The 26,960-nt window shown below is 39.6% G+C and overlaps 1 protein-coding gene across 1 annotated transcript; it reads left to right on the top strand.

Moving 5' to 3' along the window:
• The first annotated feature begins 306 nt into the window (after positions 1–306).
• LOC134311567 (cytochrome P450 26B1) lies at positions 307–26,960 on the top strand. Its single transcript, XM_062993201.1, has 6 exons — positions 307–599; positions 17,615–17,839; positions 24,131–24,406; positions 24,553–24,708; positions 25,718–25,999; positions 26,118–26,960. The coding sequence occupies exons 1-6, from the start codon at positions 396–398 to the stop codon at positions 26,508–26,510; spliced, it is 1,536 nt and encodes a 511-aa protein (XP_062849271.1). The 5' UTR covers positions 307–395; the 3' UTR covers positions 26,511–26,960.

Genomic DNA, 26,960 nt, shown 5'->3' with positions numbered 1-26,960 from the left:
TTTTTCTTTTAATTTAGACACTTTAGTCACTTTTAGTACATACTTTTTTTTTTTTTTACCTTGATTTGCATCCCCACGTGCTTTTACTGGCTTGACAAGTTCACTTTAATTGACAATTTTTCCAGAATAACCATATAGATAGGCATTACTTAAAATGATGCACCAACTTTTAAATGCCTTCTTTTCGCATTTAGTTCATTAAAACTTAATAACTGTCATTCAGCACTTTATATAGAGCTCTGCGTCTATTTCATTTAGAAAGGTGCTTCTCAATCAAATTTAATAGAATTTACAAAGCCACAGAAATATCAGTTCAAATCGGCGTGCTTGTTCCATCCTATAAAAAGGCTGAAATCAGTTTGAGTAGCGTTGGAACCCAGCTGCTTGCAGTTGCAATGCTGTTCGAGAGTTTGGACCTGGTGTCTGCGCTGGCCACGCTGGCTGCGTGCTTGGCTTCATTAGCGCTACTGCTCGCAGTCTCTCAGCAGCTCTGGCAGCTCCGCTGGACCGCCACCCGCGACAAGAACTGCAAGCTACCTATGCCAAAGGGCTCCATGGGCTTTCCCATCATCGGCGAGACGTGCCACTGGGTCCTCCAGGTAAGCGCGATTTTTTTCTGGTTTATATTTTTACTTATATGTCCAAGAGCAACGTGCGCTCCGTGCTCACCGGCCACCACACCTCTATAGGACTTCTCAACTTCTGCATTGTTTTCTTGCATTACAGCACCTTTACAATTTGTATCAGATATCTGTGTATTAACCACTAATGATAATCTATGGTGAATCTCCTGCCAAATAACATTCTGGCATCTTATAATACATGTTTTATTGAGTATTTGGTTATTACGCACATAAGACTTTCTAAACCTGGTACTATCTGTGTAAAAATATATAACAATGAACATTTGCATTATTCTATTAATATACTAATGAGTGTGATGTATGATGATTCTACTGCCAACAATATCATGCCATCGTACAAACATCTATAATTTACATTAGGCGCTTAAGAGTCTCCAAAACTGGCATCCGCTGTTTTACGCAAAAAAAATCCACAACAATGGTATTTAAATCGTAATTTTATTAATATGTATCAGACATATGTGCATCAATTATCTGCAGTAAGTATACTGCCAACAGTATCAATAAATCTAATTATACAAATCTATCTATAATTCGTCTAAAGTACACGCGTAAAACTCTTCAAAACTGGAGATCTGTACAGAAAGCACAGACAGCCTGAGTCGGTCTGAGCAGAAACATTTAAATCCATTTAGTTTCTTCCACTCATGCCAAACTTCTGTCACTTTCTATTTTTCAGTTTCAGATTTTTTTGTGCTCAGAACGAGCGCTCCATCATGTGCTTGGAATAATCATTATAATACATTATAGCAGCGTTTGTAAATCCTCCTCCTGGAGTACCCCTGCTCTACATTTTAGTGGTTACCCTGTTTCCAACACACCTGATTCAACTCAACAGCTTATTAACAAGCTTGAATTGGGTGTGTTTGAAGAGGAAAAACACTAAATTGCGCAGGCTAGGTGTATTCCAAGACGAGGATTGAGAAACACATTATAACAGCTTGCTATTTATAGCAAATGCTGTTTTAGTTTGAGAGGACAAATCTCTAGCTGTGGGCTGTGAGGGATGCCCCGAAATACCAGTGCTCGAGTGCACGCTGTGTGTTAAGCATAATTACGTATAGAGACGTCCTCGCTACCTGGCAGAGTTTGTTCTGGTACTCTTCTATAGTGTAGAGTCGCTCCACGTGGAATTTACTTGTAGAAAAAAAGTGCAGTTCTGACCAATTGGTGTTAAATTATCGATGCATGCCAGATCTCATTGCGTAAAGCAGAGTAAACACGATAAACATTGGTAGAATTCCAATCAATTACTCTGCTCACGAGTTGTAGGTAAGAAGTAGCGTCGGTTCCCTCTTGCGTATTTGAGCTCCCGGGTGGTACTCATTACTTGGTTTCACCTAAATGAAAGGAGATGATGTGTTGAGTAATGAGTTGCCGTAGTGCCTCTCTGTGCTACTGTAGTGGAGGAACGCGGGCAAGTGCCACGTTTCCTGGTGAGTGCAGCTGGGTGTTCTCCAGTCATGGCCAGCTGCCCAAGACCGCTGGAAAATAAGCGCACATTAGAGCATACGGTAAAGCTGTAGATCCATTGTGTGCTACCGAAAAAAAAGAAAACCAGGACTTTTCTGCTAATATTTGCGGTATACGGGCCACGTATTCCGACTGGCAAGTAATACAGATTGAGCATAATGAAACGATTCAACTGGAAACCGTTTATTCTGAATAGGTTTTAAAAATAGTTAGAAACATTTGTTAGCTTCAATGTGCGTAAAAATCTCAAACCGTCACTGAGCGCTGTGTATAGATAGGGGTAAAACTTTGGGTCCAAATAAAAGCATAATAAAAAGACACATACAAGGGATCGTGAACATGATGATCCATGATTATGATGTATTCCCTGTGGTTTAAGATGCTCTGAACTGTAACATTTGGAGGGTGCTTACCATCAACCGAGATCTAATTCCCTGTGCGTAAAACTCTCAAAACTTGGCAGCATCTGAGCCAAAAAGCATAAGCAGCCCGACCTAGAGCTCGAGTACTATGTGTAATATCTGGAGCGAACATACTTCAAACGGAACCGATTGCCTGCACATAAACTCTGCTACATTTTAAGTAAGTGCCTATATGTTAAATCTATTGCCGGGCAAGAAAGTACATGTAAAACCAGCACGTAAGGAATAAAACTTTATGAACAACGTTCACATAACGTTGCATATTATAACTCTCCAAACATTCAGCTCCCATACAAAAGCCATACTTAATTTAAAAAACCATCAATGAAGTCAGTGTTTATTTAAAATCTTTAGGTCTATTGTTTTCATCTGAAGAAAAAAAACTTTAAAGACATTTCTTGACTAAGTATATGCTACGCGGTACAGGCGCACTTGTACTACTTATCTGGCTGTCAAGAAATGAATGTACAGCCTGACAAAACAGCTGCAGTAAAAACCTGGAATGAACAAGCTGTAAATCTATAATAGCTTTCAAATCTTTGTTGCGCTGTAGTAATATTTGGACTGTGCGTACTTTTATCAGATCAGAATCAATGCGCGTAAAACTCTCCAAACTTGGCAGCTTCTGTGCTAAAAAGCGCAAGCGGTCTGTCTCAGTCTCTCTTAGGGCTGTGTTTTAATTCAGAGCCAACAGTAAATCTTAAGATCCACTGCCTGCCTCTTAAAAAGTTATGAGAAGGTTTTCCCTTAAGAAAATGCGCACATCGCGGCACATGCGCACTCGCCCCGCTTATTCTACGTGACAACTTATGAAAGTACAGTATAATGGAACAATACATGAAGTGTGTATCTTTTAGCTGTTATTAAATTAATGCTGCACTGTAGTAATATTTGGAGTTTCTGTATTTCCAATAGGTCAGAACCCTATTGCGCAATTCTCTCTAAACTTGGCAGCATTGTGTCAGAAAGCAAGCAGCCCGATTCAGTTTCTGAGTGCTATAAATAAAGTCAGTGCCTAGTTAAGTTTTGGGTCAATTTCTTTGCTCTTAAAAAAAAAAACCCTACAAGCGCTCCTTATTCCAAAATAATGGTAAGTAATGGTGAACAATGAATATAAAGCACAAGGAAAAGGCTTAATGGAATGTATTAACAGATTATAAATTGTAATACGTTTTAGAGGCTTTCTCAATATTTGGAATATGTGCATTTCAAACACACATTGGATTCCTGTGCGTAAAACTTCACAAAATTAGCAGATTCATACAAAAACATTGACTCAGTATATGTGCAATGCTATATTGAAAGTCCAAGCTTACAGCGAAGAATGATGTCCATTGTTTGCAACTGAAAAACCTGCCAAGTTTCTGCCAAAGTAAGTGCAATGTTGTGGCACACACGGTACTTATGGACATGGGCAAGTAATCAATGTGGAACAATTTTCATCTGGGAATGCAGTTGCAGGTTTTGGAGGCTTTGTGCAGCCCAAGCCAACCTCTTTGTTTGTGACATCATTTATTCATAATTTTTTGTTAACCCTTTGTTCTGGTCAGAGTCATGATGGGTCCTGGACCACTTAAAACCCTGGGAAAAGTGCAGTCTGTTGCAGGACATTACACTTTCACATTCACTCATCACACCTAGCACAATTTAGAGTTGCCATTATCTGAGAGGTGGAAGGAAAACAGAGCAACCAGAGAAAATCCGCACAGACATGGGTAGAACATGCAAAACTTTTTGTTTTTAAATAGTGACTAAAGAAAAGAATCAGCTCAGGTTTTAAGGCTTCATGTTGATGTGCAGCACCTACTCTGCCAGCTGCACGCTTGTTGATCCATATCTTTGAGTGCTATATGGAAAGTTAATACAGTTATAATTCACGGTAAGTTAAAAGTATGATGCTTCCCATAAAACCATTTGCTTATTATAATTTATCAAGCATGAAATCACTTCTAACTATAAATGAATAAATTAATGAAGAACGTTCTTTTAGGTGTTAGATGTTGCTAATCGATGCATAACGGCACTAACATATTTTCAGGAGTTTATTACTAAAGTAAATCATAATTAAATCATTTCACAAAAAGATGCTTACTGCACTTTGGTACTAGTTGGAGTGTGCTTAGTTTAAACACAGATCAGATTTTCTGCGAGTAAACTCTCCAATCTTGGCAGCATCTGTGCAAAAAAGCACAACCATTCTGACTCTCAATGCTATATTTATATATAAGTCAGTACATGTTAGGATTTTCCACTGATGCCAAACAATTGCCACTTTTTAGAAGAGTGTATTTTGATTAGATTTTTAATCTCATGTCTGTGTACCTGGGACTGCAGACATATTTTCATACAGTTTAAACACATGCAAGACCATCAGGCTTTTCACACAAGACACACTTCACCTACTGTGGTTCAACGCTGCTATTTTTAAAACACCATTAGAATAATACTAGTAGTACGATTGCATAATGCATTCACATTCATATTACGTCTATTACACTTGACCACATGTGGTACCTTTACATATTTATATTAGAGGCAGCACAACCAAGTAGGTGCCGCACAATACAATGTTGAGGAATCTTTTACACACACACACACACACACACACACACACACACACACACACACACACTCACAGAGACAGACACACACACACATACTGACTCTATAGTGTGTTACCTGTTTTTTTTTCTCAGCACAGCTAAGTCTTCTGATTTATATAACACAAACACATTAGATGTACCCTATACATCCAAACGTATGTGAATATGTCCACTTTTCTTTGGGGCTACAACAGCATCCATTCATTCGGGATTGCTTTCCACAAGATGTTGGATGAGTCCAAGGTGTTCAAGGGAGTTGAGGTCAGGACTCTGGGCTGGACATTCTGCTTGAGTTCCTCCAGAGTAAACTCATCAAGCCAGGTCTCTGAGAACCTGACAGGTCTTTAAGGGACACCACCATTGTTATCATGAAACACGAACAAGACTTGAAGGGCCATAACTAACACATGCCCGCTCGGACACGTCTGCAGTCACCTACTGCTTCTTTTACCTGTACGAGGCAGGTTCATATGGAGATCTGTATCAGGCACAGAGAGTCACACACTGATCTACATTATCCCATGTCTTACTGTGCAGGCACCATCAATCAGCCAGCAGAGGTCGTTATTGCAGCAGTTATGACATTCCACACTTGGACAAGCCAATCACTGTCTGTACTGGTTACCGGCCTGCCAGTAGCAGAGCTGACATTCTGCTACATAGCATGTTTTACCGCTGTGCCACCCTAACGTCCTCAGTTTGTACGCTGTATTAGAATTAAAATCATCACAGTTAAACCCTTTATGTTATGCCCACCGAAATGAATATTTCTAAATGGCAGCCACTGTGAGAGGGTGGGATTGTATACAACTTAATCATAGTTCTAATTTATGCTCTAAAAACTATGCACTAATGTATGTTACTATGATCACAATTATGGATAACAGGATAACAGGACTCTAGCACCATGACAACTCTAAAGAAACATCATAGTAAGCAATCATTGTCTAGGCAAGGTAAAGAAAATGATAAACGTTGACATGCGCCCCCTCCTTAATGCTCCTCCTCTGTCATTAGAACAAATATATGAAATTAACCCATGACATGACTTAGTGAACATTTGTGTGTGATAGATTGCAGACCTGTCCTGAGTGTATCCCAGTGGTTCCAGGTGGTGCTGAAGTGACCACAAGCCTGACCAGAATGAAGCTGTTAATGAAAATAAAGTAAATAAATCAGAAAAAAATTATTTTAATCCTTTAATCCCTGAATACATTTAAAAAATAATTAAAAGAAACATCATAATAAACCTTGTGCCAGATTATTGGTAGATTATTGGTAGGTGGATATTACTAAATCATGCCTTGAATAACACTTGTATTGTAATCAGAATAATGAGCACAATCTGTGGCATTATACATGAGAGAGCTGCAACATACTCTACAGGCCATCCAGCACAGGTCACCTAGCGGGCACCAGCAATGAGTCTTTAATGCCAATTACCCAGCTCAGATCTCCTAAACTCTGACCCAGCTTGTGTTTGGGGGCACAAAGCAGTTCTTGATATAGTCTCCTGGCTCTCAGCCCCCCTGCTGGGAGAAAGGGCACAAGGCCTGAGGCCTGATCGTCATTCCTGAGAAATACTTTTAATAATAATCACTCCTCATTTATTCAGTTTTACCACAGAAAGAGTGATACTTAGTCTATTAGCCCATCCCTTTTTACTCCCCCTTTCCTGATCAACCAGGATTACTGGGCATGAAACAGTGAGTGGCATCTCTGCAGTGGGACCCCTTCTTCACCCCTGGAACGCACCAACTTTTCAAACCGCTTCTTGTCTTGTCTTCTTGGCAAGAAAGACGCCAGTGGCAAGGGGCTTGGCAGCAACAGCTAGAGCTGCTGAGGGAGGGTAAGAGTAAGAATAAAAGAGGTCCTGGGGTGAACGCTCACAGTGCTCAGAACAACCGTAATCTCTTTCTACATAGTGTTTCCAGGTCAAAGGGGAGCCCATTCTCCTAGCTGGGTCCTTGTTCAGCCAGCTTTAGACTCAATTAATGTGCCTGTTCAGAGCTTTTTGGTGATTTCTAACAGTTATGGATCAGCCTGCATACAGCTCTGCAGGCAAGTCCCCTGTATCATATTTCCATTACAGTATGATCCACGCTTTTTTTTTTAGCCCTTGGCCTACCCCTGCACCCGCTTTGGCAGTCGGGTGCACAGACTCTTTTGGGGTGATGGATGGAAGAATAATGAATGCTCCACTTCTCCCTCCTTTATCCCCTTCATCTAATCTCTTTTTTCTTGTATATCTGCTTTTCTCTCGGTTTCCCTCAAATACCACAACGGAGGCTTTCCAATGCAAAGAGATTCCAGTAGACTATTTTAGTACATGGATATATCATAGTGAAGTGCAGGTTTGCATGAATAACTTCCCCAACCCTTACATTTTGAAACATTCAGCCAGGGTTGGAAAGTAATAGAACTCAAGTTCTTGAAATACATTAACATTTTGAAAAGAAAATGAAAAAGACGGCAAGTCAGAGTCAATACACATTCAATGCATTCTGTTAGGGCCTATGGTTGTGGACATCAATCCGTGATGCAAATCTCGCACCAAATATGACACCAGTGACTTAAAATGAACACTACTGCTACAGCTGGCAGGATGAATGCTTCAAAAATTGGTTTTTGGACCTCACCAACATTAATTGTGTAACTTTTGAAGCTCATATCTACAACCATCAAACTGAGTTAGTAGAGTGGCAGGTTGTCATACAGTGAAACAGCCAGGGTTGCCAGACGCACCATTATAAAATGAGGTACTTCCAGCAATAAGGTTAAACTGCACATTGATTCATGATTAATACTCTATAACTTCATAAACTCTAAATGACACTTTGACAGTTGTCCCATCCCTTGGAACCACCTCTGTAAGTTACACTAACAAATAGTGGAGTGCATTTCCTAAAATAAAAGTCATGTAATCAAGTTCAGATGTGAAAAACATCGTTCTCATATTAACACCATTGTAATATTCACATGTTTTTAGACACTTTACTTTTTACATGTGGATTTTTGACAAGTATGCTAATTCACACTCTTTTAAACATGGATTGTTATGTCCTTTCACCCCCATTCACATTTGTATTCATGTTTCATGTGATTAAGTGAACAAAACATGACAAGTTCAACCCACTTTTTACAAATGGCATGTTAAATCCTTTCTACCCAAGCCTGCATGAAGCAATCCATCACTAAATACTGATCTAGCCATTTAAAATCATACATGCATCCGGGTCCTTTCTGTCTGCATGTTCTCCCCATGTCTGTGTGGGTTTCCTCTGGGAGCTCCGGTTTTCTCCCACAGTCCAAAGACATGCAGATGAGGTGAATTGGAGATACAAAATTGTCTTTGACTGTGTTTGACATTAAACTTGTGAACTGATTAATTCACTGTACTGAGTAGCTACCGTTTCTGCCCTGAATGTAACCAAAGTGTTTAAAACATGACGTTAAAATCCTTATCAATAAATAAATAAAATAATACATGCATTTGGGTGGAGAGATCGGAATTTAAGAATCAGATGAGCACACTTATGAAAGGTGAGAAAAAATGCTTGGCAATTTCTTGGCACCCTACACAAGTGCCAATCTAAACAGGGATTAAGTTCTTTTAAAATCCCTTGCTTTGTCCTCCGTTCCTTCATTTTCCTATGTGACCCTTTCCGTCTGTCTTTCTGAGGTGCTTCAAACAGCATACAAAAAAAAAATCTCCTCCCCAATCCCCTTTCACCAAGCAGCCTTATGTTTGGGTCACCCCATGCTGATCTGAATAAATATAATTAAAAGAGTTTTTGTGGTTGTAATAAAGGGGTCATTTGTATAACATTTCCACTGCCACACAAAGGCTACATTTATGGAGCAGGAGACTCGAGCTGTGTCCAATTTACACAAAAATTTGTATTTTTAGTTTGTCTTTTAGGCTGCACAGTGTGTGACGGGTCCAGTGGAAAAAAGTAGTTCCCTTTATTGCTCCTCTTGTAAAATATCTGATAAATTTCTTTTCAAACCTAAAAGAGACTATTGAGCATGGCGGGTTAACCTCTTCACCACCAGTCCAGATTAGAACAGAACAGACGCTGTCTGTGTTTTGAAGACACGTACACACACATGAACTCACACACATCTGGTCTTTGGTACAATTTCAGTATCCAGTACTGCATAGTCCATCCCTGTTTGTTCTTCCATCTATCCATCTTATTCATTTCTCTTTCCAAACAAATTTTCAATCTGGCCGTTTTCTCATTTCTTCTCTTTACCACCGTTACTAACCCCTCAATCCTTTGAGAGAAGTGGGGTTTAAGCTTTCCACATAAATAAGTTTGACAGACTAAATACATGTGGGTTATGAGACTGAAACAAAAGAACAAAACCTTTACTCAGGCCATGAGATTAATTTTCCTTTTCACCAAAGCCCACTCACATCATGCTCTTAATCAATGTTCATCACGTATTCCCTTGACCCAACTCACTCCCAGAAAGAATCATTTCTTTTTGGTATTGAAAGATGGACTTTTGGGCTGATTCAGCACTAGTGCAGAACATTCAACTTTTTTTAACAACTGGCTTGATACTGCATGGTCTTGACAACTACAACTGTGCATTTACAGACAGGTGACTATAAAAAATGAAAAAACAAACACCCTTCCCCTCCAAACAACTGTCTTAGTAAGGTGCCATCATAAAGTGTATTGATGATCGGGATCATGTAAATTATGATTTTACATCATTTTTATAGTAATAAAACCTTTCAGCTACTCTTCATGCCTATTGATATAGAGGTGTTTCAACAGTCTAAAAAAGTTTGTATGAATTTTGACACTCCCAACCCCACCCCACATTGACCCCAAGTGGCTATACCATGCAAGCAAAATCCCCCCATAGATAAAACGTCACTGGTCCTGTTTTACTGTGGGTAGACGAGTCTTTGTGACTGAAGCTCCTGCCATCTGTACCTCCATTAAAGACCACCTTTTTTTTCTCAAAGTTGAGGTCAACTGTGCAGGCTCAGCATTTTATACATGCTTCATAGTTTTACAGAATGTTGATTGCCTATTTTTATCATGCAGTACACCTATGGTGAAGCATTTAACTTGCATCTCTGTATACACTGATCAGCCATAACATTAAAACCATCTCTTTGTTTCTACACTCACTGTCTATTTTATCAGCTCCACTTATCATATAGAAGCACTTTTTACCTTTACAATTACTGACTGTAGTCCATCTGTTTCTCTACATACTTTTTCAACCTGCTTTCACCCTGTTCTTCAATGGTCAGGACCCCACAGGGCAGGTATTATTTGGGTGGTGGATCATTCTCAGCACTGCAGTGACACTGATGATGGTGGTGTGTTAGTGTGTGTTGTGCTGATATGAGCATATTGTGGTATGAGCTGGTTGTGCCATGTGCATATTGTTTTTAGGTGGCACCGCACATATCGCCAAACCTTAATCCCGTAAATAAAAATACTCAGATTATAGACAGGGGCAGTTCTGCAATCTAAGAAGGGGCGATGCCAGCAGCTAGCCACCCATCTCAGGGCGTCACACAAAGAAACACAAATGCTTTATTTTTGTATTCGTAAATTGTATTCTGAATATTACTGCCCATTGCTAAATGCACTAATAAATGGCAAGTGTAGAACAGTGTGTATTTGAGTAAGAGAGGGAGTAAGCTACAAATTATTACCTCATTGCTTTTCCAGGGTGTGTGGCACTTTCGTGCGTCAGTCGCCCTTTTGGGGTTTTCCTTTTCTTTTTTTCTTGTTCTTTCTCTGCACGTCTGTGCTCCGGTGCCTTCGCGAGAAGGGGGCGGACATTTCTCACCTTCTAGCCAAATGTCATGTGCTGCCACACCCCAGCCACTTTGCCTCCATGTTGCATCTGCTATTTCCAAACAAGCGTCTTACTCAGATGCACGTATTGTGCAGCCATATTTGTATTGTCTGTTGTCTGTCTAATCTTTCTTCTTATATTAACATTGCTCTCACATTTTCATTAATTAATTTATTTATTCTTGGCTCCTGGTTTTAGTTGCCCGCCAACAGGTTTATTTAGTCTTATGTCTGACATAAAACAGTTCTAGTCTATTTTTATTCGCTGAAAGGAAACAACTATTCTGCTGTTGGAACATGTTTAGGCATTTTACATAATAAAGTCTTTCAAATGTGTGTACGTTTGTCCTTGTCAACCTGCATATTTCTCTCTGCAACCTGCATTACTGTTGGCTTGCAGTTGCAGGCATAAATCAAGACAGGTGACAAATAAAGGGAAAAACCGAAATACATGAGTGAAGAAACAGAATGCAGATGCTTTTATAGAGGTGTACCATATTATACAGTTAATCACTTGACATCCAACCATGCATCGTGGCATGTCTGATGCTGAGCAGGACCACTGGACAAGATTATTTTGACTAATCACCTGATAAACATGTAGAAACATCACTATCCTCATAGGAGTGGTTTCATCCAGGATAAAAATGCCCTCATCCACAGGGGCACAAGAGGGGAATAAATGGTATGATGAGAATGAAACTGATGTCAATTACAAGCTATGTCCTTTACAGTCACAATTAAACAGATATGGGAGATTTTGGTAAGTCTTGACTCTCCAGGTGACATTGTGAAAAAAAAACAATAGAGTGGGTATGGCACTGCAAGGCCACCCACCTGCTGAGTCTGGTTCCTCTTAAGGTTTCTTCCTGTAATTTTAAGGAAGTTTTTTCTTTGCCACTGTCATCCTTGGCTTGCTTAACAGGGGTTTTTGGTCTGTCGGTCCTGGATTCTGTATAGTTGCTATTGTAAAAGGCGCTATACAAATAAATTTGACTTAACTTGACTTGACAAAAACATAGGCCCTGTGGACCTTCATTCAACCGTTGTCTCCACTCACTGTCTGTAAAAAGTTTGCATGGTCTTGCTTTGTCCATGTGGGTTTGTTATAGGCAATCCAGCGTCCTTCCACCTTCCACTTAATAGCCAATCCACCTTCTGTATATTTTGATGGAAGGTGGATTGGCTACTCTAAATGGCCCACAGGTGTTACTGAATGAGCGAGAGAAAGGGTAAGTGTGTGTTGCCATGCACTGAATCTGTGCCCTGTTCAGGGAGTATTTCTGCTCCTGCATCTGTGACCTTTACCTAAAGTAAATAAATACATTTCTACAAATGTAATGAACATATTTTGCAAGAATGGTGTCCCATTCGTCAAGTAAAGTTATACAGACTTGTTGACTTTGGGCCAAAAAGTTATGTTGCAGCCGGGGTCCCCATAACAAGATTTTTTTACTTTAATTTGTCACCCATCTGAAACATGCAACACACCTTATGAGGTTTCTCTCTATTTAAGTAGGCGTGTGTGTGTTTGTATGGCAGCACTCCAATGCTGTATGTGTTTGTGAAAGACGGCCTTGTCCCCCAGCCTATGATATTTCTCTGAAAACCTCTCCGTTCTGTTACAGCTGAGCGCAGAGCACACAGACACACACACACACACACACCGTGGAGAGTGTGTTGATGGGATTTAAGTGTCAGCAAAAGGCTAAACTGCATCTCAACTCTCACAATGTGGTGAAAGATGCTACATTTGCGTCTCTGGGTTCTGCTTTTGGAGGAATTCGGGAGCATATGTGCGTGTGTTTGTGTAAAATATGGGTGCGCTCGAGTTACCTCCTGCCCTCACACTCACTTGATATGTTAACTTGTCGACGACATTAACTTAACACTACACGTGAGCTGACTGGTGACCATTTAACCCCCACTGCATACACTATCACCCCTGTAGACTGTATGTGCTTAACCCTGCTCTGACTCTGCTACATCCCAACATGCCACTGGTTCAGCAATTCACAAAGGTGAACTTTCAGTCATGTTTATAAAGTTTCTAAAACATTCAGTCCTCAGTGCCCATCAGACTTTTTCCAAATCTCTAACACCAGACAAGTCGTTGTTTTTGTTTTAAATTACAGTACCTTTATAGCAGAGGTTATAATATTGGCTTATTTGCAAACCAAAGCTATTAAATAGACTTGAAAAAAATAGGTTTAGACAAGACATGAACAATATTAATTAAGAAAAACATCAGGAATGAAAAAGGCAGGATTTTGGGTTTGTGTGTAAGGCATAACAAGAAAGCTCTTTTTCATTTGATTATACAGTGGCACCTTACAACTCAACGTCAGTTGGTTTTGGGACTGGCGTTGAGTTTAAAAGGCGTTGAGTTTTAAGGTATTTTTTCCAATAAGAATGTGTGGGAAACCTGTTAAAGCTTTTCATGGTCCCGTGGAACTGCATATATTTTAGGCTTATGTAAAATAATGGGGTTGTTTTTGACACTCATACACTGAAAATAATACAAATATAATATAAATACACTGAAATAAAAAGCTAATTCTCACAATTTCTCAGAACCCTGAGCTGTAGCGCAAGTTTAAAAGTGAAACAGTGAGAAAAATCCAGATAAACACAGATACATGTTGTGCTTCAGAGTGAATCTGACGGTTATTTCACACAAATGCAGATTCGTCTCATATTTGCACTTTGATGACATATTACCGCACCGCTCAAGCCGAGATAACAGAGCTAGGTTTACATGGGATGGTTTATATAACATTTATAACATTTCAAAAACAGCCCAAACAGCACAAACAGCATAAAATATAGATGCAATATCTTCCTCGATTGATTGATAAATTACTGACTTTAAGTTGTATGTTTGAAAATGTATAAACAGAATGAATCTGTCTGAAATTAGACTTAGTATGCAAAGTTTAAATTATGTAGATAAGGTTTGGGAGTCAGGTTATCATTTGTACTGTATTCCATTGCTTTTTAAATAAGATAAAATAATAATGTATAAGATATTCTATAAGATTAAATGAAATCCAACCACACTGTTCGCGCTGCCCTCGCTTCTTAAAAATAGTGTTTTTTAAAGTACAAACACACACACTTCAGTGACAGTGCGCCAAGGTGAAGTAGACTTAGGCCAGCACTCTCCATCAGCCAAACAAACAGGAAAAAGCCCTTCGTGCAGCTAAAATTATCCACCCAAATGAAGTATCTGTGTGCTGGAGCCCCATGTAGCATGCTATGAGAACCAGGTCACAAATCTTGCATTAGTGAAAAAGGAGGGGGCAAGGAGAGCAAATAGCTCCAGTCAGGTTCCCTGCTGTGGAATCAGCGCGTACATGTGTGTGTGTGTTTGTGTGAGTTTACAGTGGGTCTTTTTGTGCGTTGCAGAGTTCCCAAGGGCTGCACTTAATTACTGTGTATTATAGAAAGCAACGGTCATTGCTACTAAGAGCTCTGTCATAGTCCCTTACCTTCAGAGCTTAACACAAAGTGCCTTGTCTAGTAGAACTGTACATCATGTTACATGTTGCCTGTGTAGGATTAAATAGGAAGTTTATATTTCACTCAGCATGTATTCTTATTTTTGACCAGTAAATCAGAAATCTCAGAGGCTTGTGTTTGTCTTCTGCTTTATGTCACTATTTTTGTCTGGGAAAGCCTTAATTGCACGCTGATTATTTACCTCCGGCCGCACCCTGCACCAAGCATTAGCCATTACCCTGATTAGGCAGTGCCAATCAAGCCTAACTGGCCTTTTGCCATGGGGCTTTTCTCTGTTTTAAATTCTTATAAGGTCCTTATCCTAATGTCTGTGTTTGGGGTGCCCTAGAATAGTGGTCATCATGTTTGGGGGCTTGGGGGTGGGAAGTTGGTGCAGTGGGTAGCGCTGTTGCCTCGCAGCAAGAAAGGCCTGGGTTTGATATTCCAGCTGGGCCACTTCTGTGTGAAGTTTGTATGTTCTTCCTGTGTCCACATGGATTTTCTTCCACAAGTCCAAAGACAACAGGAGCTACTAAAAAAAGCCAAAATTGTGTTTGTGTATGTGTGTTCCCTGTGCCTTTTGCCCAATGAATCAGACCTACTGCAACCCTGATCATGTTAAAGTGCTGGTAAAACAGGTTAAGACTTGATCCTACTTTTCTCTGAATAAAGTCATTACCAGTTTTCTCCCACTTTTCGATTCCATGAAAACACAGGAGGATGAGGACTGTGCATGTGCATCCTCCAGGACACATTAAGCTAACCACTGCCTCTACTAAAACAGCTGCACTTGCGGGTATAAGTTCCCACCACAATACTTGTGAGTTCACAGATACCTGAGATGTCCCCATTGTAGAAAACAAGAAATGCCATTCCATTACCCACTCCCAGGTGGTTATGACATCATTGACAAATTTAGGTTGTAATTCCCAGATAATAGGGAAATGCTTTTTTATTGCATCACTCAAGAATTTCAGCCAGACAGCTGAAAAGAGTGACAGCTAAAAAGTGGTAATAATTGTTTAGGTCATTGTGGCTACAAACCACCTACATTGACTGACAATTTTAAAATGCTTGCCAAAGGACCAACAAAATACTGAGGCTTGGAGGGTGTAACGGTTATGTAAAAATGGAATAATGATTATTTTAACAGGGTGCAAAATGACAAGCCAAAGATATTAATTTTGTGTCTGTCAATATTCAGTGTGCAATGCAGTGATGTAGGGTGCCATGGTAGTGAGCTGAGAGCATAGGTGTCACACAGTAATTTTTATCCTGTGGACTGGGTTTAACATTTCTGTCTGTGTGAGCTTTGGGTTTCCTTCCAAAAACATTCACACAGAGCGGAGTTTTTCAAATCCTGGGTTGTGACCCTTGGGTGGGTTGCAAGCCAATAAAATGGGTCACAGAAATAATAATAATAATAATAAATTTTAACAGGTACATAAACACAAAATGAACAAGTATTGAACACCCTTTGTGGAGGCTTTAGGTCAGAGTGACACCATTGATATTACTTAAGTATATTTTGGTTGGTGTTTTGTTTTGATTGTTTGTGCTGCCTGCTGGGCAGCGGTAAAAATCATGGACAAAATGTGGGTTGCTTAAAAAAAGTACACTGACATATAGGATAGGTTACTCCTTATTGCCTCTAGATGTGAGTAAAATAAGTAAATTTATAAGTGTTGCCTTGTAATGAGTTTTTACTCTGACCAGAGTGTTTTCTTGCCTTGCATATCTTGGCTTTTATCACATCGTACTGTACCCAACATAAACATAAATGCATTTATATATAAGTTACATAAGATGCATACATTGTGTGTGATTTCTTAACTCAGATCTTAGAACACAGAACATCATCATGCTTCTGAATAAACTAAAGACCATGCAAGGTGCTAATGCTGTCTGAGAAAATCCGGTTGGTACATAATTATCAACACTGGACCAACACATTCAGGTTCCACTTGCATTTGGATCAGAAATGTCCACGCAGCCTGCTTGTTTGGTATGGACATCTCAGGCCAGTGATGACAATAATGGTGTGGGGAATGTTATCCTAGCTACATTAGGCTCCTAAAACCCACTGAAGAATCAATGAACTGCACAACATAACACCATAGTGTAGTGGCTGTAGTTTATCCACACTTGGATGATCACTTTCAGTATAATAATGCACCATGACACGAGGCATGCATTGCCTCTAAATGGTTTCAGCAACATGACAGCGAGTTTTCATTTGTTCAGTGGCCCGCACAGTTCCTAGATCTAGGCTCTATAAAGTATCTTTGGATTAAGGTGGAAAGGACATATGACAGTCCTGAATTTGTCAATTATTGCAACTTTATTAGTTAAGACCACAGCAAACAAGATTTGACAGACTGGGCTGACGTAAAGCTGCGAGCTAAGAGGGAAGTTATACCTATATGAGTAATTATTCCCATAATAATAAAGAAGCAGGGGAAAACCATAAAACATCAAAAGTAAACCTTTGTTAAATGTTATAATGCGTTTAGTTAATTACATGTCCAAACACTGACATTAATGATTCAGGTAACTAGGGGTTTTGTGCTTAAATCTTATACCTGGGACCTACGTTCATAGGATATATTGCATCAACTCCATTGCTGACACACCAGCACAGCACACACACTTACAGATGTTAAATCAGCTCTCCCCTGTGGTCCTGGGGGCTAAGCTAGAGCTCCTTCCTGCTAATCACTAAAACTAATCCACTTACAGAAAGTCTGCCACGAACTGGACCTTTGCACCCTAACAAAACAGAAACAAATGCGTGGTTTAATCCTTTGGGGTTCACACCCTTTCCTTAAAACAGGGAACAGTGCTAATACCTCATCCATGCTATAATAGTATAATTAGTTTACATACTATCTAGCTTACTAGATCTTATTAGAGGGGAAAGGCTTAGGTTTATAACCCTGTTTATAAACCCTACATTATTGAGCTTATTTACTTGGAAAATACACAATGAAATTCTTCCATGTCGTTAAACTAGGAATTGCTTAACACTTTTTTATAACATATCATAACTTATTATTGTGGTTCCAAGTATAAGAAACTGATTTATTTCAATAAACAGTCATATTTTAACCTTCTTTGTCTTTTCCTTTCGAAAGGGTGCAGGTTTCCATGCCTCAAGAAGGCAGAAGTATGGTAACGTGTTTAAAACTCATCTGCTGGGACGTCCGGTGATCCGAGTGACAGGAGCAGAGAACGTGCGGAAGGTGCTGATGGGAGAACACACCCTGGTGAGCGTGGACTGGCCCCAGAGCACCAGCACTCTGCTGGGACCTAACAGCCTAGCAAACTCCATTGGGGACATTCACCGCAAAAGGAGGAAGGTAAGATAATTCATCAGAACTTTTAATCAAGAACAGACTGTAGGTTTTTGCACTGATGTGTGCACAGCCACGTGATGTAGGTTAGAATAAAGTCATCAGCCTATTCTTCCACTACACATGACTTTCTACAGCACTGTAAAGAATTTGTATTATAAGTATATTATTGCAAACTCATAAAAAACATGACATCAGAGTAGTTAAGAATCTATAAAGGCTAGCGTGGTCTTGTAAGATAGGCCCTTAGTTATTTCTAAAGGTGTAGTACTTTTTATAACTGAACATGGACAAGAATCACCTACTTCTGCAAGAGGGTGCCATTTAAATAGCGTTGTAAATAACCTTCGTTTTTGCACTTTAGTGTTGACAGCTAGTGTGTGAGAGCCCAGGAACAGATATGTGTAAATACAAGTTAGTAACTGTGCATCTAAGACACTGCATTTGCACTAGCAAGTAGCAAAGCAACAGGTGCCCATATACTTTCTATGTATGGTTACAATACAAAGCAGCATTTGAAAATACAGTGGAAAGTAACCTGGCAGCCGTGACAAGAAACAACAACAACAAAAAATCTCTTTTAATTTCTTGACTCTAGTAAAATCCATAAGCCAGGGTTATGGCATGAGAAACTGTCCATCTCTACCTTTATAACTTAATTCTTACCTGCATTTAATTATAATTTAACAGTGTTTGATATGCATAAATGAAAAACTTAAATAATATATAGACTCATCATTCTTCTCCTTATGAGTTTAGACAATGTTATTTTAATACATTTAATTAAACAATAGCCACCAATCTGAAAGACTGGTACAAGCTTTCTCTGAGACACCTGAAGCCAGTCAGCAGCATCATTACAGACTGTGGTTCATGCTACATCACTTGAGAATATCGCTATCCAAATAAATAAATAAACAATATGATATAAATAATATGATAAAAAGAAATGCTATTTCTCACAACATGAGAACGTGGCCAGTAAGCATCCAGCTTCTAGCCACATACAACTTGTCGCATAAATGGGTTTGAATCAACTTGGTCTGAACTATAGGGTAAATGTGTTTCCTACTGCACCACTTAGGGCCCTGTACTACCACTCCTTGTTAAAAAGACATGGCCACCAGACAACCGTAGTGACTTGCCACATAAAAGCAAACCCTGACCAACATCAGCAACTTATCTTACGCTTGTTTAACGCAGGATAAAGTCACTGTTCTGGGTTTGAGCAATATATAGGATTATTATTACAGTTTCTGAGAATATCAGGACTTCTAAAGTAAATTCCATATAAAATGATTTAATAATGTATTATATGTGACCCCTGTTTTAGATAAATATTTTTGTTGCACTTTTCCCTACCTGTAACATAAACAGGACTTCTACGACAGTGAGTAAAAAGACAGAGATAGTAGGTCAGATGGAGACAGAGGTGTACATTTCATCCTTTCTGTCCTGGCTCATCCACTTCCAGAATATCAAAAGTATTACTTATTATGTACCCTGACTCTTTGTCCAGGGCCAAAAGAGGCTCATTTGCTTTCGCTGATCCCATTCAAGCAAGCATTGGCTCAGGTTTCCCCCACACACCTGTCCCATTAAGGGGTCAGAGGAGTGTAATCAGTCTGCTAAATCCTGCAGGCCTGGGGCCTCATGCAAGCCCCACTAATGATCACTAATTAGTCAGCCTCCCTCACGCTCACAAAGACCACGTTATCGTGTTGTTGGCCTGTGGCAGGCTGGAGCCATGCTACCCACTTTACAACCGTCTGTGGTGGCATCAGTGCTCTGCTTAGTTCTGGCAATTTTGTTTTCTGGCAGTTTTTGATAGACAGATAGTTGGGACACGGGCATGTGTAAAACAATTACATCACGTTTTTACCTTCTATTATTTACTCTTTTTACTCATTTGAGAACTGACAATACTTATTGTTGCAGTTTTGCCCATTCTTGCTTGATACAAGCATTCAGCTGCACAGCAGTCCATGGTGGTCAGTGTCTTTTTTGCCTCTTCATGATGCACCATACAACAGCCATGCTGTTATAGCAGGTGCACAGTCTGGCCTGGCAATTTCTTACTAAAAACCCTTGGATGTCCATGCTTCGATCAAGACTTTGCCTTGGTGTCAGCATATTTTTTTCCTAAAATCCCAATATAACATCCCAATGTATCCCAAACATATGCAAGTCACCCATGCCGTGGGCACTAACGCACCTCCATATCACTACACATGCTGGCTTTTTCACTTTTTGCCGATAATGTCTTGATGTCTGGATGGTCCTTTTTATCTTTGGCACATAAAACACAACATTTATGTTTTCAGAAAACAAGCTCAGAAACGATGCAAATAAAAACTGGTCAAACAACTGGCATATCAGTATTTATTATTTATTAAACATCCTTTAAAGCTTTTCCATTGAATAATAAATACCTGTTTAGGTTAATAAAATTACTATATAAGTAATCACACCATGAAGCTTATCAATAATACATTTACATTTGCGGCATTTATCCAAAGCGACTTACAGTTATTACTGAATGCATTACAAACAATTGAGGGTTAAGTGCCTTTCTCAGGGACCCAACCTTGGCAACTTGGCAATGGTCGGACTTGAACCAGCAACCTCATGATTACTTGTCCAGTACCTTTACCGCTGAGCTACCACTGTCCACTAATAGATGCAGTAGCTGCTGAACACATAATAAGGTAGAAACATTATAAAGGAGAAACAACAATACCCCCAGTGCATGACTGTCATTGGCATGTGGAACTAAACAATTAATGCTTTACATGCCGTTATTTATATAATAATAATTTCTACAAATCTAAAAATCTTCTTCTAAAAATACATACTGTATATATGTAGTAAAGTTTCTTTTGACATACACTGTTAAATAAATAAACATTTATGGTTTGGAGTTCCATATAGTCATTTTCTAAGATGTTTTAACTCTTCAAATGTAAAATTTAAAGAATACATTTTAATATTTAAGTGTACTCTTTCATCTTGTACTTTCTGGACCACAATCTCCTCCACCTGTTTTCATTGTACTTCTGGCACAGTTTGCCCGAGCGTTCTCTGCTCTGCTAAACAGAAACAGGTAGTGACCGGGACAAAAATGGAGACAAATGTAAATTTCAATCGTGTGCTGAAAAGATCTGAATATAAAACCACAGAACATTCCATGCTACTAATATCAATCAGCACCTATTCATTATTGCAGTGAAGCTAATTTTGGTGTATTTAAAAAGACTTAATAAGGATCTTGAGATGTTCCAGTATGGCCAGTAGAGGGCGCAGTCTTTTAATCCTACAGCTTCCAAGCTTCTCTGCAGATTTTCTTTTCTGAATAAGGGATTGTGTTTTAGTTTTGAAAGAGAGAGAGGGAGGAGTATGGAGCATAGTATGAGTGAGGGAGAAGCAAAGAGGGGTGAGAAAAAAAAAAAAAGAGAGAAGAAGAAAGAAGCCTTTACATTCTGCTCAAACCAGCAGCTTCGAGTTGTTTGGTATAATTCAAGACATATGGAAATTATTAAGGCAGGGACGTTTCAGAAGGGTGTGTGTGTGTCTGTGTATAAGAGAACTGTAAGGACACAGATGTAGCTTGACTGTTCCACAGCAATATGTATAGTGTTATATGAATGCTTTTGCATAGTCTGTATTTTACTTATGTCTGTACAGTAGATGGCAGACACAGTACTTTCACTTTGGCAAAACTAATGGCCTTTTGGACACTAATTCTGATCCATACACAAATAAGCATGTAATGTGCCACTGAAATATGAGCCTATGGTTTGCACGTGTTCTTTAGAGCATAGCTAAATATGAGCTAATGGATGTTTAATTATAAGTACCATGTTCATGATACCTTCACATACCCATACTAGCAAAGGGCTAAGAAGTAATTAGGTAAAAAAAATCAATTTCTTCTATTTTTATTGTCACATGTTTTATAACTATTTTAATATATGATCAAAACAACAAAATGCAGATTTTAAATGATCAATCTATTGAATATAAAGATTTATTAAAAATCTCTATTAAGCATGTAAAATAGTAATTACCCCCTAAACCTACTAACTGTTTGAGTCACCCTTGGCAGCAAGAACTAAAATTAAACATTTGTGATAACCTGCAGTAATTACATGACAGTGGCTTAGGGACAGTGGTAGCCTAGTGGGTAGAGCTTTGAGCTATTAACTGAAAGGTTGAGAGTTTGAATCCCAGCTTTGCCATGCTACCACAGTTGGGCCCTTGAGCAAGGCCCTTAACCCTCACAGCTCCAGGGGCATGGTACAATGGCTGACCCTGCGCTCTGACCCCAGCTTTTAAACAAGCTGGGATATGCGAAGAAAGAATTTCATTGTACTGTACATCTGTATATGTATATATGACAAATAAAGGCGTTCTAGTGGAGGAATTCTGACACACTCTTCTTTGCAGAATTGTTTTAATTCAGCTTTACTGGAGGGTTTGTTCATGTTCGAGCACAAACTGCCAGTTTACGGTCTTGCCACAGCATTTTGATGGAATTCAAGTCAGGATTATTGTCCTGCTGCGTAACCCAACTGCTCTTGAGCCTTAGGTCACAAACTGATAGGTGAACATTCTCCTTTAAGATTTTCTGATAGAAAGCAAAATTCATGGTTCCATTAGTTATCATAAGTCGTCCAGGTCCTGTGCAAGCAAAGCAGCCCCAGACCATCACACAACCCCCACCGTGTTTGACTGTTATGTTCTAATGTTGGAATGCGCTGTTAGCTTTACACCATTTGTGAGGGGACCTATGTCTTCAAAAAAATCCAACATTCCAACATTAACTCATCCATCCACAGAATATTATTGCAAAACTCTTGGAGCAAATCCCAAGAGGAGCATTTGTGTTCTTTTTGGTCAGCAATAGTTTGCACCTTGCAGCTCATCCATGGATGCCATTTTTGTCCAGTGTATTTATTTTTGTGGAGGTGTGTACATTGACCTAAACTAAAGCAAGTAAGGCCTGCATTTCTTTAGATTTTTGTCAACTGAATTTGGTTAACTGGTTGATTTATTTGCTAAGGTGGCAATTACTTTTTCCACAGAGAACAATATTTTTCTTCAATTAATTAATTTAGCATTTACAAAAAACATTTTGTGTTTACTTGGGTTATCTTTATTTAACATAGTAGTTTACATAATCTAACATAATAGTTTAATGATCTGAAACATACAGGTATGACCAATACGCAGAAATTGTGAAAGTATTTTTCTTGCTAACATGGACTGTTATCTGTCAGCTGTAATCCATGATGTTTTTTGCTATTCATTCTAAAAATGAGAGCTAGATTATGAAGTCTTTATAGAAGAAATAAGACTAGTGAACAATAAATGAAGGTGCTAAGGAGAGGAGAGAAACAATATTACTCTCATAGGTAGACACACTGAGAACAGAGACGTAGGAAGGGCCCAAGGGTTTTGTCACCGGTTCCACCCCTTCATCTTTACAACTTTGGAAAAGCTGTACAGAGCCAAAGTATGTGAGGTGAGATGGTCTATAAAAAGTACTATTGTTAGTTGACAGAGCTGAGTTTTAAGGGGGAACATGGATGTTATTTTACCAAACAAACCCGTGCGACCAAGGCGCATTAGAAATGCACTGCTGTGGCATCTTACCTTTCCTGCTCACTCTCTCTCTTTGCTAAAGGAGAAGGAACTTTGTCTATCCAGCTCCACTATAATAGATGGATATGGAGAGGAGGCGAGCTCAGAAGTAGTCTAAACTTGCAAATTAATAAGAAAGTTCCATGTTCCACTCTAAAAGGAAAATAAACCTGTTCTATAGCTGCTGATTTGTGTGCTCAGAATAATATTTAGATGACATTTCTACCCATATTTCTCCTGAGCTTAGCACAGTCATGCTGAGGCCAGGGGAATTGTGGGATTGTGGGCTGTGTAGTTTTGAAAAGGTGATCCACACACCTGCCTTGCTCCAAGTACTTCCAGGATGTCTCATTCATACACTGATGCTTGTATATTTATTTAAGATTACTGAAGTGCATATAAGGCAGAACTGCTGGCGGAGTGATGTGTCTTTGTGAGGGTGTGCTCATAATTTAAAACACTGTAAGTCAAAGTGGGAGATCTGGAGAGGTGCCTGATCTTGAGAGCTCAAATCTTTTTGGTCTGACTCACTGATGAGAATTGCTGAGCCACACAGATTCCAACACATATGCCTGAATATCTACAGTTTGACTGTTTGTATAGTTTAAATTCATATTTATTATAGTAACTTAATTTTTGTTTCTTTCTGGACAGATTTTTGCCAAGGTCTTCAGCCATGAAGCTTTGGAGAGCTACTTGCCTAAAATCCAGCAGGTGATTCAGGAGACGCTACGATTATGGAGCTCAAACCCAGAACCCATTAATGTGTACCGCGAGTCTCAGCACCTATCCTTTCAAATGGCTATCCGTGTTCTTCTCGGCTTCCGCATCTCTGACGATGAGATGAGGTTCCTTTTCCAAACCTTCCAGGAGTTCGTAAACAATGTTTTTTCGCTGCCCATTGACTTGCCCTTCAGTGGCTACAGAAAGGTAAGTGGCTGAAACATCAATGCATCTTCATTTTCATTCTGCATGCAATCCTGCAAAAATTACGCCAGCTTAGCCTCAAAACACTGGCTTAAATATTACCCTATTATAACTACAGTACTGTATGTTTTTATGTATTGTCCATTTAGGGAATTCGTGCTAGAGACACTCTTCAGAAGGCTATAGAGAAAGCCATCAGGGAGAAACCATTGTCTACTCAAGGAAAAGACTATATGGATGCATTGGATGTACTTATGGAGAGCGCCAAAGAGAATGGGATAGAGCTCAACATGCAAGAGCTTAAGGTTCGAACCACACCTCTTATATTAATCCTTTGTTTTATATGTAGCATGCATATAAATGTGCTAACTCTGTTTATATTGTCATATTTAGTTACAATGTTTGTAGGGAACACTGTGTGCCACTTGTGGACTGCTTTGTTTTAGCACTCAGCTAGCACAGCTTAAGAACGCCTAAGCACTTGAGTTTAAATCTTGGCAGTGCTATTTACCTGGTTGGGTGCTTAACAGACATAATTAGCTGGTGTCTGAGGGAGGAATTGTCAGATGGGGTTTCTTCTTATTGCTTATAATTAAAGCATATTAATTTATATAATTAAAATACAGCATTTTTGCTAGCACAGAGCTCCCAGTTTTAACTCATTAATGCCAATTACGAAAAAAACTGAAAAACTGATTCTAATGTGATCAAGCTGTAAAAATCAGTCTCTCACTCCTGCCCATCTTTACTTCACTTTCACTTGGGCCACTCCCAAATCCACATCAATAAATCTTTGTTCTTTCTTTTTTGCTGGCCCTCGGATGAGCTTAATAAGAAAGGTCAAATGTACACCTTCTATGTCTAAATCCCATGTCACACTGGCTCCTACAAAAAGAATAGCCAACAACTCATTTCCTTACACTAACACTTGAACTTTTGTAGTTGTTACCGCCCTGGTTGGGAGGCACTGTTTTACATAGGAGTTCCCATTCTTACAGTGGGACAGACAGGCGTATCCCTCAGGCCTGTCAGCACTGGCTTGCTGGCATGTCTTTAAAATAAATGAAAGCAAAATCTGGCCTATGCAAGATGGCAGCCAAGCCTCAGCAAGAAGAAAAAGAAAGCATAGTTAGAGTCCTTAGGGCTGGAGTAGTCAGACACCAAGCTTTGGGAAAGCCAAGCTTTTTTCTGTGAGGACATAAAGGTTCCAGTTTAGCCTCTTACATGCCAAAACATGGCATATTTTTACTAGTACATTAATTTCAATGTGGATGCGTTGTCTCTAATTCAGTCCTTATAACCTTTGCCCTACAGGAGTCCACCATCGAGCTGATCTTTGCTGCCTTTGCCACCACAGCCAGTGCCAGCACTTCTCTGGTCATGCAGTTACTAAAGTACCCTGCTGTTCTGGAAAAGTTACGTGAGGAGCTGCACAGCTGTGGCCTGCTTCATGATGACTGCCTGTGCCAAGGTGAACTGCGACTTGACAGCATTTGCACCCTCAAGTACCTGGATTGTGTCATTAAGGAAGTGCTGCGCCTCTATGCACCAGTATCTGGGGGTTACCGCATTGCCATGCAGACCTTTGAGCTTGACGTAAGCACCAGTTTTGCCAAATTTCTAACTTAGTAAGAAACAGTAAGAGTAAAATTGTGTTTTAACTTATAGTCTCACAATGTTTTCTCCTCTTGCTTTCTTTCTTTTTTTTAAACAGGGCTTACAAATTCCTAAGGGCTGGAGTGTCATGTACAGCATTCGAGACACTCATGACACATCAGCCGTCTTTAAAGACGTGGCAGCCTTCGACCCTGACCGGTTTAGCGCAGAGCGAAGTGAAGACCGCGAAGGCCGCTTCCATTACCTTCCCTTCGGAGGTGGTGTGCGCTCATGTCTGGGCAAGCAGCTGGCCACTCTTTTCCTCAAGCTACTGGCTGTGGAGTTGGCTGGAGGAAACCGCTTTGAGCTGGCCACACGGACATACCCCCGCATGGTCTCCGTCCCTGTTGTGCACCCCACCGATGGCCTCCGAGTCAAGTTCTTTGGCTTGGACTCCAACCAGAATCAGATCATGGCCAAGTCAGATGAGATGCTGGGTGCCACTGTGTGATTGTTTGTGTGGGAAGTGGAGGTGGTGGATGAGAGGAATTTTATGACAGTTTCTGTTAATATATCGTTCTCTCAAGTGGCAAAATTCGAGTGAGTTGGAAGAGACACTCTTTGTCATTTTCAAGATGTCACTTTGTCTGCCAAAAATGTACAGTCTATCTTTTTTTCTTTACGAAAATGTAAAAGTGTTAAAAACAACATAAATGTAAGGCTAAGACCATTAAGCAATGCTGTGAAAGGAAGGGCACAATATTAAAACAAAAAAGCTGTTTCTGAATGTTTGAAGAAGGACTGGAAGGTTCAAACTAAAAGAGAAAAGTTAAATGTGTCCAGTTGCATAAATATCACAGGGTATGGGCAAGGAAAGTCACAAATGCTGAGTGTGGAGTTAAAGAGTCATTGTTAAAATGGTCTGAAACCAGAGTTTCAGTACAGGGGTATTTTCAGGGTT

This window comes from Trichomycterus rosablanca, chromosome 4 (genome assembly GCF_030014385.1).
Source record: "Trichomycterus rosablanca isolate fTriRos1 chromosome 4, fTriRos1.hap1, whole genome shotgun sequence".
NCBI lineage: Eukaryota > Metazoa > Chordata > Actinopteri > Siluriformes > Trichomycteridae > Trichomycterus > Trichomycterus rosablanca.
This window is presented reverse-complemented; position numbering and strand designations above follow the sequence as displayed.

Excerpts from the sequence above, each read along its gene's own strand:
- LOC134311567 (XM_062993201.1), top strand. The coding sequence starts at position 396 with ATGCTGTTCGAGAGTTTGGACCTGGTGTCTGCGCTGGCCACGCTGGCT. Across the intron at positions 600-17,614 it reads CGTGCCACTGGGTCCTCCAG|GGTGCAGGTTTCCATGCCTC; the intron begins GTAAGCGCGATT and ends TCCTTTCGAAAG. Across the intron at positions 17,840-24,130 it reads TTCACCGCAAAAGGAGGAAG|ATTTTTGCCAAGGTCTTCAG; the intron begins GTAAGATAATTC and ends CTTTCTGGACAG.